The sequence below is a fragment of the Carya illinoinensis genome, chromosome 8 (genome assembly GCF_018687715.1).
Source record: "Carya illinoinensis cultivar Pawnee chromosome 8, C.illinoinensisPawnee_v1, whole genome shotgun sequence".
NCBI lineage: Eukaryota > Viridiplantae > Streptophyta > Magnoliopsida > Fagales > Juglandaceae > Carya > Carya illinoinensis.
This window is the reverse complement of record NC_056759.1, coordinates 11,823,787-11,838,658: the sequence shown is the minus strand read 5'-3', so window position 1 is coordinate 11,838,658 and position 14,872 is coordinate 11,823,787. Positions and strand designations below refer to the sequence as shown.

The following is a 14,872-nucleotide window of genomic DNA, read 5'->3' as shown; positions in this document are numbered from 1 at the left end:
TTTTTTAATTAAGTAATGTTAAATATAGTTTTAAATTAATGTATAAATTTTGTATCGTTTTTTTAAAAAAAATAAAGTTCATTGTTAAAAAATAATTTTTTTATGTGAGTTTTTAGTTATTCTTTTTAGGAAAAATGCACATAACTTATATATATTTAATAATGAAAATATCATTTTTTTTTTTTTAAGAATTACGCTCATACCGGACAAATCTTTTACAATTCTCTTTATAGCCTTGAATGCGAACTACAATAGACACTAAAACAGTAAATATTGGGTTGATAAAAGTAATAAACATTAAGACCTTGTTGAAAGTATCTCAACTAATCTTATATTATCTAATCATTATAAGTTTTCTAAATTCTCATACAAAATATAATAAATAATTTAATTTTTTTAAATTTTAAAATAAAAATAATATTTTATTCAATTTTCAACTTTTATCCTATCTCAACTCACTATTTAAACTTTTCTAAATTCTAAAATCTCAGCTATTTGATTTTAAAACGAACAAATTAGCCTCGTTTGTTTTCAGAGATGATATAATTTGATATTAAAGTTGAAAGTTGAATAAAATTTTATTAGAATATATTGTTTTAATATTATTTTTGTATTGAAATTTAAAAAAGTTGAATTGTTTATTTTATTTTGTATGAAAATTTAAAAAAAATTATAATGATTAGATGAGAGGAAATGAAAAATTTTATAAAAATAAATAAGAGATATTAATTTTATATATAATTATGAAGTGTATAGAATTACTTATTTATAATTAATAAAAATATAAAACAACATGTTCCCCACATAAGAATAAAACAACAAGATCAGATGCCTAAAAAAACAACGACAAAACCTAAACTGGTACAGCACGGCTTGTCCTCCCTTTATTATTATTTTTATTTTAATAAAGCTATTTTTATTTTTATTTTTCGTCACCCAACGTTAACATGTAAGGGAATCAAGGCAACTAAATTAAATAATATAATTAAAAGACAGAGACGTTGGTCCTAATATTTCTGAATTCACAATTTTGTCTATTTTTTGTGATTTTATAAAAGTAAAATAAAATAAAAAGCCTGAGGAGAGGAAAAATCCAGTGGAGTTCAGCAGAACACAGGAGAGAGGCAGCAAGTGCCTAATTCACAGAAGATAGGTGGACCAGATTGACTATTCAAACCAATAGATTGTTGCCGCAGGGTGGTGACGTTGAATTTGCTTTTACTTTTCTCAGGGAGGTTAGGTGTAGGCAGGGCGTACGGTGCTCCTGCGGATGCAGCAGAGCAGTCTGTACTCCCTGCTCTCTTTCACTCCACCAGCCTGGCTTCCACTATCCAGTCATGTCTATTGGATTTGAGTAAGGATAATGTTATACATTTTCCCATACCACATATTTTATATATTAAAATAATATTTTTTATTTTTATTTTTTATTATTTCATTTTATTCTTATTAAACTAATTAAATTATTCTATTTATCATCTACACACTACATATTTATTATAGAAAAAATGAAAAAAAAATTAAAATAAGTGTAGTGTGTGAAATGTGAAGATGATAAAAAAAAATTTCCTTTGAGTAATATTAATAGAGAAATGATATTTACTGTGAGTAAATTTTTTGTATTTAAATATATATATATATATATAAAATCTGATTTTAATAATAAATTTTTTTTAACTAGTCTACAAAACTTTTAAGATTATATATAGTATTATTTTTTTAATATAAATTTTATATTTATTTAACTTTTTTAAAATAAATATATAATTTATGTATATTTTATAACTATAAATATAATAGTTCTTTATATTTGATGGGTCCTAAATTATTATTACTAATATATATATTAGTCAAAACCCATTTTTTAAAAAGCTTTTTTGGACAATAATACATTCCTCTAAAGTTTATGGAAAAAAAAAATCAAAAGGATAAATTACATATATTTAGGGGGTTAGGAACTATTAAATCCACTAAATTATAATTCAATATATTTAATCACATGGATCAAACATTTAAACCGGACAAAAATCTTTAAATAATCGATCGTGTCACGTACACATCTTGGTGAATAAATTGTTCATGATTGACTAATATTAAATGTATCAATCTGCTTGAATTTATTTGTTGAATTCTTATAAATTATCGATATCACCTGATTAACATAATTTTGTATCTTATAAGCATTCGTTGTATTAATTGCACATGTTGGAGCATATCCAGCTACTCTCCTCATATTCAATCACAATAAAATTACAGTCCAATAAAATTCATATGAAGAGAACAAATCCACAACCAAAAAGACCATATATGCATTCCAACACATAGTAAGATAAAGCCTCCCACACTATACCCTAGACTTTAATTGTCGGGTATGTTAAGAAGCTTAAGCTTTTGCCTAAGCACCAATTAGGACTTGTTTGGCATTCGGTAAAAGTCTTAAAAAGTGATTAAATAGTTTTAAAAGTTCTTTAATTGAAAAATTAAGTCATTTAGATGTTACATATTAAAACACTTTTTATTTCAAATGAGTTAAAAAGTATGTTTGAGAAAAATCATCATTTTGATATTTTTCCTTAAAAGTACTTTTTTGAAGAATGTGAAACGTAATTCAAATTTTAAAAATTTTGTTAGTTGACGAAATATCTATACAATTTTTAGATAATTACAACTTTTAAACTTTTAAGAATATGATCATAATTTTTAACAATTCAAATAATCATAATTTCTACATCAGAAAGCATTTTTTTTTTTAAATTTATTTTCAAACAAACATAATATGTTTGGAAGTGTTTTAAATATATAGTTATCAAACAGTAAATAATTTTTTAATAGTAAAATTTATTAATTAAATTATAATTTATAAATTCTAAAATTATAATTCTACAAGAAAAATAGATTTTTGTGACTAATATTTTATAATCAAAATGACTATTTTCGATGAAAACGTACTCATTTTAGTCAGAAATAGTCATTTCAATTGCAAAATATTAGTCAAAAAAATCTGTTTTTCTTATAGTCCATATAAGTTATATTTCTCACTGCAATCCTTAACATGTACTTAAATATGAGAATTGTTACAAGTATAAAAAGATATTATAAAAATAAACTTACAAATATGATATATTAGATCTATTTTATAATAAAAATAATTTTACAATCTAATATTTCATATCAAAATATGTCAATCTATGATTTTCTTTTCGTGAAATTTCTTTGTCACACTAATTTTAAGTAGGTGAGATTTGACTCAATTTGCATATAAGAAATGTAAGCTTTCTCTATTTCTATAAAACCTTTTATTTTCATGTGCGTAATACTTTGACAACGATAAAATTATAGAATTGAATCGTCGTTTTGACATTAAAAACCATTATTGACAATTATCGATCAGAACGTTTTGGGATTGCGCGCAGTGGATTCACGTCGATGTGTAGTCGGTCGGTGACAATAACATGTCTAAGGCCTTTAATTCAGCAGTGCCTATAATTGAATGAGCAGAATGGAACACATGATGCATGCACTCAACATATGATGCCCATGATCAAAAGCATGAGAATGACTTGAAGTGAGGCACATTAGTACATTACGTCACCCAGCTAGCTTTGCTTCCGTTGCTCCACTCATCAAGATTTAAGTTCGGGACACGTCCTTTAAATAAAGGAGAATGGCTCTTTCTATAAAGAAGTTATTATTACTAGAGTAATAATGGTTTGTTAGACATTTGAGAAACAATATGTGAGAGGTGGTGACAATCCCTAAAGCATCGCATGACATGGGCATTATTTTAGTGGATGGTATCCTTTTAGGAACAACTATTTACCTTAAAATTAAGAATGTTCACTCAGTATAGATTCAGATACCTAGTTATACCTATACTCGAATTTGTAATGTGGTTTGGATATTTGCCTGAGTTAGCCTGGGCTAATACTTAGAAGAATCCAAAATTCGAAAATGTGAGTACTCAAATTGGACATAACTAATTTTTAAAAAAAGTAATTTCGGTTGGTTGATATCAGGTGTTAAACTCGATACTTGCCTCATGTGTCCGTACATGCTCTAAGATATGGGCAGGTGGGTAATTCAGTTATTAATCTGGATAAAATTACGGCTAATAATCACCCCCTGAAACTCCATTATTCGAGTTCTGAACTAAGGCAAGAAAAAATCGAGTTGAATACATATAACTACTTTAACCTATTTTATGGAGAGGACTATGAGGTCTACTGGCCATTGACACTCTTCAAAACAAACCTAGTCAAGATTCGATCTCAATCTTGTGAGAGACAAAGCGGTAGGAAGCCAATAAATAAAAATGAATGGTCTTATTTTCAAAAACACTGCAACATAAATAGATTAGATTTAATTTACACTGCAACATATTTTACAATATGCCGTTTTACATTAAATTATGTAAATCTATAAAATTTCATTTTATAAAATCTCTTATATAAAAGGGATTATTTATTTATTTATTTATTTTTTCCCCTTCCGTGCAGCCAATAAAAGCCTCGCAGATTCATGGCAGTAAAACAATTAATAAAATATCAGCTACTGTGCAGTTCAGCGCAAGTGGCGAGAATTCAGAGAAGGTCGTTGAGGGCAGATTCTAGACGTTAATTTGGAGTAGCCGTTAGCACTCTACATACTTGACTCGAACTTTCTACCATTAAATAAAATAATTGTTAGAATTTTATAAAATATGCTTTTATTCAATATATTAAGTTTATTTTATGATAAAAATAATTTTATAATTTAATAAAATATATCAAATTATATTAATTTATAAATTAATTTACGATTAAAACGTCTAAAAAGAATAAAAAAAAAAAAAACTCCAAATTTTCAAATGACAAAGCACTTTGGCTGAGTCCACTCATATTTTTCCATGGTTTGTTTAGCCGTTGGGTGATCAATACCTCCCGTACTGGAAGCCTCCTTTCTCGGTAATGGTCGAAAATTTGTCCCGTTGTATCGATCGATGCAATTATATTTTTTTTAAAAATTATTTTTTAAACAGTTTTAAATATTAAAAAAAATATACACATTTATTAATAACCAATTTCTTAATTATTAAAAAAGAACTATTAAAAATATAAATAAATTATTTAAAAATAAATTCAAAAATTAATTTAATTTTATAATATAAAGTATCACATTAAATTATATTAATTTATAAATTTATTTTTTTACTAAATATTTATAATTAAAATATTTTTTTATAAAAAAAACAAAATAGAGAATAGATCAGAGTGGAATGACCACTTTCGGTCCCCTATCATTTGAAATTTTCTTTTCTCGTTTCTCCACCCGATTTCACATTGATTCAGATTGGCACCAATTTCCAAAAAAATAAACGCATTGACCGAGTCTTGTCCGTGTGTCTAGCTTTGCTCTATCGTCTATGTGTAATATTTGAGAAAAAATCGAATTATTGTAAATTCCTATGAACAAGTCATGTAACTTGGGCTAAAAGTTGGTAGCCAAAATGATCAGTTGTACCATAAAAATGGGATTAGGAACCCGTTGGACCAATCCCCTTGCATCACATGCACTTATAGTTTTGCCAACTAATCCATTGACATTCTTTAGTTTTTATTTATTTTTTTAATGAATTTTCAGTGAATTTTTTTTTAAAAAATAACAAATTCATTAAAAAATATTTACTCTATTAAGTAAAAAATAAAATAAAATAAACTCAATCGGTGACAATTGGTGACCACCTTATGTGGGGGGAAATATTTCCCTTATTCATAATTAATCCTGTTATCAGCACGGTCTATGACATACTAATGAAGCTCGATGTAGTCAATGCAGTAAGGATTTGGTTATTTGAATCAACTGCAACCGCTGAATTGCTCAACAGAAAGGCCAAAAAAATGTTAATGGCCGAGGACCGCTTCTAATATCTTAGCAATCTGACTTGAAGTACTCTCTACCCTCCATTTTCCAAGACTTTTGAGCTTGCTTCCGAAACTGCATGCAGGCAAAACAAAACTAAAAGAGACGACTGGAAAATAGACTCAAGAAAATGACCTACAGTAATTTATTATTAATGGTAACTTATAAAGAACATGTAACCCCACGTACGCGTGCGTGCTTAATTTATTAAATGATAATGAAAATATTTAAGATGAATTAATGTGCATCTAATGTGCATGAAACTTCCTAAAAACATTATCTTCGCCGAATCCGTGATCAACACGCTCATGTTACAAAAAAACAAAAGATACATAAGATCATGACATTAAAAAACGACAACAATGAAGTTAAATCAAGGAGACTTGAGAAAGGTATTGACTCCAAAGTCTAGATCATACTATATATATTTATATATATAATATATATCCTTTTCTTTTAGGATTTATATCGATCTCTACAGGTAAAGCGTAGCTTGTCTTGTTTTTATAAGTTTCCTTAGCTCCTAAGGTATGATATTAATTACATAAAAAAAAATAAAAAATAAAAAAAAAAAAACATTAAATTTGCCTACTTTTTACAAGGCAAGCATGCATGCATTCTACCTGTTTTTTCAGGTATTATGTTGTTCTCAACGCGGCTTTTATTATTTTTTGCTTTAATTTAGATGAGCCATATATACAACTACAAGTCATGATGTCTTATTCTTAATTTTAAATTTGAGTTCATCTTATCCGTAGGATAGCACATATTTTTCTTCTAATACATATATAAACATTATTGACTCTACTCCGAATCTCGGAAATATTTATTTACAAGTCTCCTGTATTGACTCATCCACCACATGTCATGACTATTGATCACGCGGAAGTATTCCGCGTCGAAAAATTATTGGTGTTTGATTATTTTTTTTTTTTTGTTGCTTCTAAACGTGTAACGTACGTGTGATTTCATAATAAATATCATGTTCATATACCGACTTGTAAGAAGCAAATCTACCGAATATGTAACAGGTAGTTTGTTGTTTTGCACCTTTGGTTTCTTATAGATAAAGGCCGGGCTGGAGTTCTGCAAGTAGCCCAAATTAACCCAATTGGCCCATTTATGTAGGTTTCTGTTTCGGCCGGTATCTCTCTACTCTCCTATCACCTAATAACAATAACACCCAGTATGTTTCAAAAAGTAGAGGCCCAAGGGCGAAGCCCTGTATTTGCTCGAACTTTCCATTCTAGGTCCTAGCCAACACGTTTACGAATAATTATATGTAGTTATGAATTATGTAAGTACGGTTTAATTTTTTTTAAAAGAAAAATGAGGTCTATAATTAAAAATTTTAATATTTTAATATATATCTCATATTCACTAACTCTTTTTAAAAGAAACGCACAGTACTTAAGTATGTACACAGCAAATATTTAATTGTATTCTATTTCAAAGTTGTTTATTGTAGACTTATTGTAACATTACAATGCCGTGAATTAGGCCTGTGCAAAATACCCGCTAGACCGCACAACTTGCACAATCTGATTGGGTCAAACCGGCTAAAGTCGGGTTGAGTAAAGGTTAGTTTCGACAACCATCCAATCCGACTAATATCGGACGGAATTTGACCCACTCAAATCACTAGAGTCCTGGACATTGAAAGATCCACTTACACCAATCTCAACAGGCTCGTTTCCCAGGTAAAGGAAAATAATAATTTCAAATCTTATGAACAACATTGCTAATAGGGAATTTTTTTGTGGGCAGGTGATTTCTTTGACTGCATCTCTGCGTTTTGATAGTGCTTTGAACGTGGATCTCATAAAGTTTAAGACTAACTTTGTTCCCTATCTGAGAATACATTTCATGCTTTCTTCGTATGCGTCGATTATTTCAGCTGAAAAGGCCTACCACCAGCAACTCTCCATGGCCGAGATCATAATCAGTGACTTTGATATGCAAAGAAGAGGAGGAAAACGCAGAAACGGAAAAAAGCCTATAAATTAAATTTTTTCCATGACCTCTTCCTACCAAAATCATCTTGCAAAAACTACCATAAGTTAAATTCCTTAGCAGTTGTCCTCCATTAGTATAGCTACACTCATTTTCAAAACCAGAGTCGGATCTGAGCCCCAAGCTAAGAGAGAAGCTAAAAAGCAAAGTTTTATTGAGTTTGCTATGCAGAGAAGAGGAGAAGAGCCAAAAAGCAGATTTGTTGCCGCCGCTGCCGCTGCCGGTGCTGGGTAGGTCGAGATCTTCTCCTCCTTCGATCCCAAGACCAATTCCTTCTCTTCCTCTCCCGTGGTCAGTAAATTTTTGGATGATTTGAATCAGTTTGTGTTTTTGGAAGCATTGACAACGACCTTGGTTTTGAGATCGGGTCATACGGGTTCGACCTGATTTGCTTTTGTTCGGGTCGAATCGGTTTAGGTTGGCTACTTGGATATGACCCTTGGGTGGGATCGGGTTCAAAACCAACTTTACAATACCAAGTTGCAGGCCAAGCGTGAATGGCATGGCAATTTTAAAGATGATGCTATGGTGACAACTCCTGGCTCTCGTTGGGAGCTATCATTAATAGTTTATTTTTTTTTTGTTTTTTTAAATGTATTTTTTTAACATTTTAAATGTTTTTTTTAAAATTTAAAATATCATTAAAAAATATTTCGTTTATTGCGAAGTAAAAAAAATTAATAAAAAGATAAAAATGGACAGCTATAGCTCCTAGAGGTAGTATTTTTTTTTTGAAAAGAGCTCCTAGAGGTAGTTGCCTTATCATTTTTCTAATTTTAATATATATATATATACGTTCGTACTTACAACTTGTAGTAAGTACGTGTACGTACGTACTTATGCTAGATAAAGCATGAATGCGCTAACTAGGTGTGACGCAGCCCGATTTACGTTCACCCTTCGTACCTACCTATCTCTCTGCTTCTACGTTTGGACCAGTTGCAGTGCAGCCTATTGTGTAGAATGTCTACTGACCGTTGGTGTAGGAAATTAAAGAGGTCAGAGCATTCACATTTAACTCTCCATAAAATTTTTTATAATTTAATTAAAAATTATATTTTTAATTTTTTTTTAAATTTTATTTATTTTTCAAAAATATCATACATCACATTCCTTATTCTTTCTCTATTATATTAAAATAATATTTTTTTATTCTTTTTTTTATTACTTTTTTTTCATCTTTCTTTATAAACTTAATTACAAACAATTATAAATTTAAAATAATGATTTGAGAACAAACAATAGATTTCTATATTTGGAGATTCTCTATAGCAACCCTATTCATTTACCCTAAATTGGAGAATGAGATGGGAAGCGGTTTCATCCCCAAACATTTTTTCAAAATTTGAAGAATTTGTGATTTTACAGTATGTGATGAAAATGCTTTTAGAGGCTCAAACTCTAGAGGTTGTCATCTTCTAATTAAACTTTTCATTGGAACTATATTAAGAATAATGTTATATACTACACCATCATTTCACTTGCATCTTATTATATATAATGTGACGTATTTATTATCATTTGATGATAAAGAAGCATGTAATAAAAAATTATTCAGTGATAATAAATGTGTCACATCTTATTTAATAGGATGCAAGTGGGATGATAGTATAGTGTATATAATTTTTCTTATATTAAGATTGCGTTTAGGTAGTGAGTTGATTTCAGATACTTTATAAATAATAGTGAAAAGATAATGAAAAAATATTACATAATAATGACTAGTAGTACAAAATAGTAAAAAATAAATAAAAAGTAACAATAAAATAATAAATAATAATAAAGTATTCTTAAAATACTTCACCACCTAAATTAATCCTAAGTCGGGTTACATCCAAAACCTTTCTTAAGGAAACTTCCCTACCTCTCTCTCTCTAAAAGGCCAAATTCATCTTCCTTCCTTGTGTACTTCTAGGATGGAGGATGGGCTCCCGAGATTTAGTTTGGCAAGTAAGAATTTAAAAATGAAAATTTTGAGTTTTAAAGTAAAATATCAAAATATTATATTTTCATATTATTATTATTATTTTAGAATTTAAAAAAATTAAAAAAAATTAAATTATTTATTATATTTTATATAAAAATTTAGAAAAATTATAATAATGATATGAAAATTTTTAATATAAGATAAAAATTTTTAATCGCCAACCCTAACCTAATATCCCTCTTCACTTTCTTGTAGGAGAGTTGCAACTTTTTCACTAGCCACCCAACACTCGTACACGCCACACCACAGCATTTATCAAATGCCAATCTATCCGAAGGCAATAAATGCCGTCATCAAAGTAGTATGTGAGGCTCACGCTATTTCTTGGCTTAAGATAAATGTGTCTCGGCCCATCCCATTCTCAGAGACATGCGAGCCCCACGTTCTTGTACACGCCAAATCACAGAATTTCTCAAATGTCAATCTATTGGCCATGCAGCATTAATTATAATCAATATCATCCAAGTAGTATGTGAGGCTTATGCTAGTTCTTGACTTATGGGCCGGACTCATGTGTCTCAATCCAATATCCTATGTTCTCACTGACATGCGAGTCCCACACTCTAGTACACTTGGTTCCTTATGAGTTGCCAAAGATAAGAATTCGAAAGCAATAGAAGTTAACATCGATCTCCAATGAAACATGCCAAAACAGACAAATCATATATAGTATATTTTTACCAGTTGCGACTTATTCATCGCAACAATTTGATCCATTTGTTAGATTACATCAAAATGAAAATACGCATGAACTTTGGTTCATTACCCTTTTATTTTCTTATCCCCTCTGAGCATTGTTGCCACTATAATGAGCCTTTCATATGGGGTATCCTACTTCCCTCATCCATGGTCATTTTCCACTGTATGGCGGCTAAAAATTAACAATGATGCTACGTACCATTAGTAAAGATAACCCAATAGTTGCAACCCTACGTCAGTGCTTAAGAAAGAAACTATTAATCTTCCTACTTGAACTTTAGAGTTTAGAGTATGAGAGAAATATACACATAAAGTGGGTTCACAACATTAACTCGGGCAGTCAAGAATGCCATAGGATTATTTTGTGTGTCTATCTTTTTTCCATTCTAGATCCTAACATTAACTCAATTAAACAATTAAGAATGCTATAGGATTACTTTGTGTGTCTATCTTTTTTTTCAATCTAGATCCTAGATCAGTTTCAAAAACTCTAGAGAATCCAAATAAAAAGAAAACAAATGCATAAGTACAGATCCCTCATTTTATGGAGCCCTAATTGTCTTCCTTGGAGCATGGAAGAATGCAAGCTAAAATCGAGGGAAGACATGCATCCTAGCTTGAAGGGAGCTTCGAAGCAATTCACAAGGCCCTCGAAAACACCACTATATATCTATTTTAATTGAAAAACCTCCCCTAGCTATCATCTTCACCATATCTCCCCCATTTTATAGTCTAGAAATACAGATGACGTTATACATGATTCCATTGTGGGATTTCATAATATTAAAATAATTATAAATGAGATACAAGTAATTAACTAAATAATAATTAATGATCTACCTTTCAAGTTGATTAAATATAAGAGATGATTATGATCAGTTGTACAATTATATTGATCTATTTTAAGGTGGGGAAGTGTTAAATTAATCAACACTGATAATGTATATATAATAGAAAAAATAACTTAGACAACAACTAATATTTCAAAATTTTAGGAAGGTGAGAATTATATTATAAGGATCAGAAACGTACAAGATTATTTCTTAAGTACTTTATAATGTGTTGCTGGATGACAGACCATGATCATGAAGAGCATAGGTATAATATTATAATATTTACTGTATGTATATATATGTATGTAGTTTCTTAGTAATAATGCTTATGCTTTTGATCAAGAAAGAGACTGTAAAAACGACCCTCTAACCCACGTGATTAATACTATTAAATGTCGTGCAATAATCTGATCATCATGTTTACTAGTGTCTCATGTCACTTAAAAAAAAAACAAGGTATATCTGGGGCAGGCCGCAGCTAGCTCCATCACACATATTGAACGGTAAAGCATCCATCCACGCATATTTTTTGTGAAGGTGATTTCGCTTTTTATTCAATTATAATTAGAGTTTAGGGTTTCATGATTTTCATGATGAGATCTAGCTTTCTTATCATATTAATTAAGTTAAAAAGTTATAAAACATGTGGAAAAACAAAAGGCAACAACAAGCCACCTGATTATGAAATTAGAAAAATTATAATATTTACAGTTATAAAGTATGCAAATTTTATATATTTATTATAAAAAAAGTAAATAAATCTTAAATATATAAAAAAATTAATTTCAAAATGAGTGCTCGAAACTTACTTATTATAAAATTGAATCTAGGCATTACCCATGAAATTAGAATTTAGAATTTTTAAAAAATATATATAGACCATATATGTTTGTGCAGAAATATTTAATAAAAACTTTCCCAACTAACCTCATTAATTACTTATAAAAAGTCAGAAGACATTAATTAACAATTTTAGTAGCCGATTAATTGTAACAATTTTAATAGCCTACTAGTACTTATTGTAACAATTAAGAGAACCACACTAAAAAATAATAAAAAGATAATATTGAAATAATTTATTATTATTAATTTGTTATTTATCATAATTTACAATTAGTTAATTAATTTGTTAGTAAGAAAAAAAATAATTAAAATCATAAATATTTGGTGCGTGAGTTATCAAATATATAACCTTTCAATAATATTTGAAGCGATCCAATCAAATGTCATTAATTTGTAAAATTACTTTTACAAATTAAAATTACATGTTGGTTATTCATTAAATAAGATAAATAAAACCAAAACGAAAATTACCTTTCAGAGCAAAGTTTTGCTGTTTGGCGAGGAACCAGATGGCCCTGCCCCATGACCATGGATTTGTATATCTCGACGATCATTTTCTCGTCGTACTCCTTGAGTGTGCCTCTCGGGAACCCATCGCAGGCCGCCACAGTATTAGTACCGTACCCGCCGACACTGCACACCCGCGAGTTGGCCAGTCGGAGCATCAGCTTCACGTACCAGTCGCGAAGCCGGACTAAGAGACTCTTGGGTGAAGGAAGTCTCAGGACTCGGAGCCTGGGCGTGATCTTGATCCGCCACCTCCAGAACCGTGATCTCCACCGAGACGAACCCAGCTGCCCCGACCGTGTCCTCCGCCTATGACCCGACCCATTTAACTTCTCGTAGCCTCTCCTCCTCCAGTATCCTCTCAACCCCACCTTGTACGTGGTCGCAGAGACACCTTCCATTGTTGTTGGAGCTGTTCTCTGAACTCTCTCTCTAAAACCAATATTTTCAGAGTGAAAAAGAGAGGTTGGTGAGGGATCGAAGAAGTCGATAAATTCCGTATGAAAATAAATGCAGGAATAAATATATATATTTGAAGATATATAAATATATAGTAAATGGATTTGCGTGTGATGGTTGATGGGGGAGTAAAAATGGCGATCGATCGTAAATGAGAGCAGCAGCTAATTCTACCATCTACCTGAATTTCTCACGGTCGTCGCTGTCCTTATTTAATACGTGGCTCGACATGGCACGTGCCACACACCTAAGGATAAGATCATGGTCTTTGGACTACATATTTTTTAATTTTATTTATTTATTTGAAAAGAAAAATAACAATTCTTATTATCTTAAAGCATCAAAGCTTGGATACAAGGAGGAAAACCCTCCAATACAATGCTCTTATCATAGAGTTTAAGTGCATCCTTAGCTAATAAGTAAATTCCTTGAGATGCGCTTAACTGACCACTGTTGCATCATGCTTAGCTTATTTCTAATATCCTGAATGATCATTCCTACTGAAGTCTATTTATCTGAGTCACAGTTCCTTTTCCCTTAAGTATGATTCTAGACAAGTTCAGCTGTTGGCAAATAATTACTGCTTTAAGTGCCCCTACTGCCTTTGCCATAGTTGGATTTGGAAAACGTTTCCTTTTGAGACCTGAGAATTGCAACCACATTACCAGTCCAATCTCTAATGATGACCCCAATACCAACTCTGCAATTTACTCAATCCACAGAAGCATCCCAATTGGCCTTATAAACCTGTGAAGGAGGAGCAATCCATTGAGGAAGATCTTGACTTGCTGTCACCCCTTCTCCCATTGGTTTTTGCTTCACAACCTGGAAGTCAATTACTTTTTGTGTAGCATACTGTACAATTGAGTTTGGATCGATAAACTTACCCTAAAAAGCATAACTGTTTCTTCTTTTCCACAATTGATATATAGCTTTTGCAAAGATTGCCAGGTCTGATGCGCACAGCACTAAGGAGAGGTCCATTACCAATTCCTTAAAAGGGATCTCCACTACCTTGACTTTCTGTAGACATTTTAAGCTTGCTCCCCACACATCTGGAGTAGAAATACATGACCAGAGAGCATGTGTCGCAGATTCTAGTTCAAGTTTACAGATTAGGCACATAGGGAGTCACTCAATGATTTTCCTTTTAACTAAATTCTGACTTGTAGGTAAAGATTCATGGCAAGCTCTCCACATTAACAAGCGTGTAGCATTTGCCACAATTAGCTTCCTTATGTTTTTCTAGAATGCACTATTCTGCACACTTTGAGATGATTGCCCCTTCTGATTTGCTGCCATTTTTCCTACTAAATAGTAAGCACTTTTGATAGTGAATCTTCCTTTAGTAGTGCACCTCCAGATTAGCTTGTCTTGGACATTACTCACACCAATTGGGATCCTGCTAATCAAATTCACTTCCTCTTCAACAAAAACCTCTCTCAAAATAGCCATGTCCCATGCCCCTGCTTGCTTGTCAACAAGATCAGACACTTTCTTCGTAGCATAAAACTTGTGTTGGGGAGATTGTACCTTGTAAGTAGATAGTCGAGGAAGCCACTTATCTATCCATATATGCTTTGATTCACCATTGTCAATTCTCCAAATTAGACCCTCTTGTAGGACTAATCTA

General features: G+C 30.9%; 1 protein-coding gene across 2 annotated transcripts; it reads right to left on the bottom strand.

Moving 5' to 3' along the window:
* Window positions 1-5,769: 5,769 nt before the first annotated feature.
* LOC122318183 lies at window positions 5,770-13,426 on the bottom strand. 2 transcript variants are annotated; one of them, XM_043135370.1, is made up of 2 exons: window positions 12,745-13,426; window positions 5,770-5,973 (listed from the first exon to the last, which is right to left on the bottom strand). In XM_043135370.1, the coding sequence occupies exons 1-2, from the start codon at window positions 13,179-13,181 to the stop codon at window positions 5,880-5,882; spliced, it is 531 nt and encodes a 176-aa protein (XP_042991304.1). In that variant the 5' UTR covers window positions 13,182-13,426; the 3' UTR covers window positions 5,770-5,879. The 2 variants fall into 2 exon arrangements, with proteins under 2 accessions (XP_042991304.1, XP_042991305.1); XM_043135371.1 differs by lacking the exon at window positions 5,770-5,973 and adding an exon at window positions 10,638-10,769 and having other exon boundaries at window positions 12,745-13,424.
* Window positions 13,427-14,872: the final 1,446 nt, after the last annotated feature.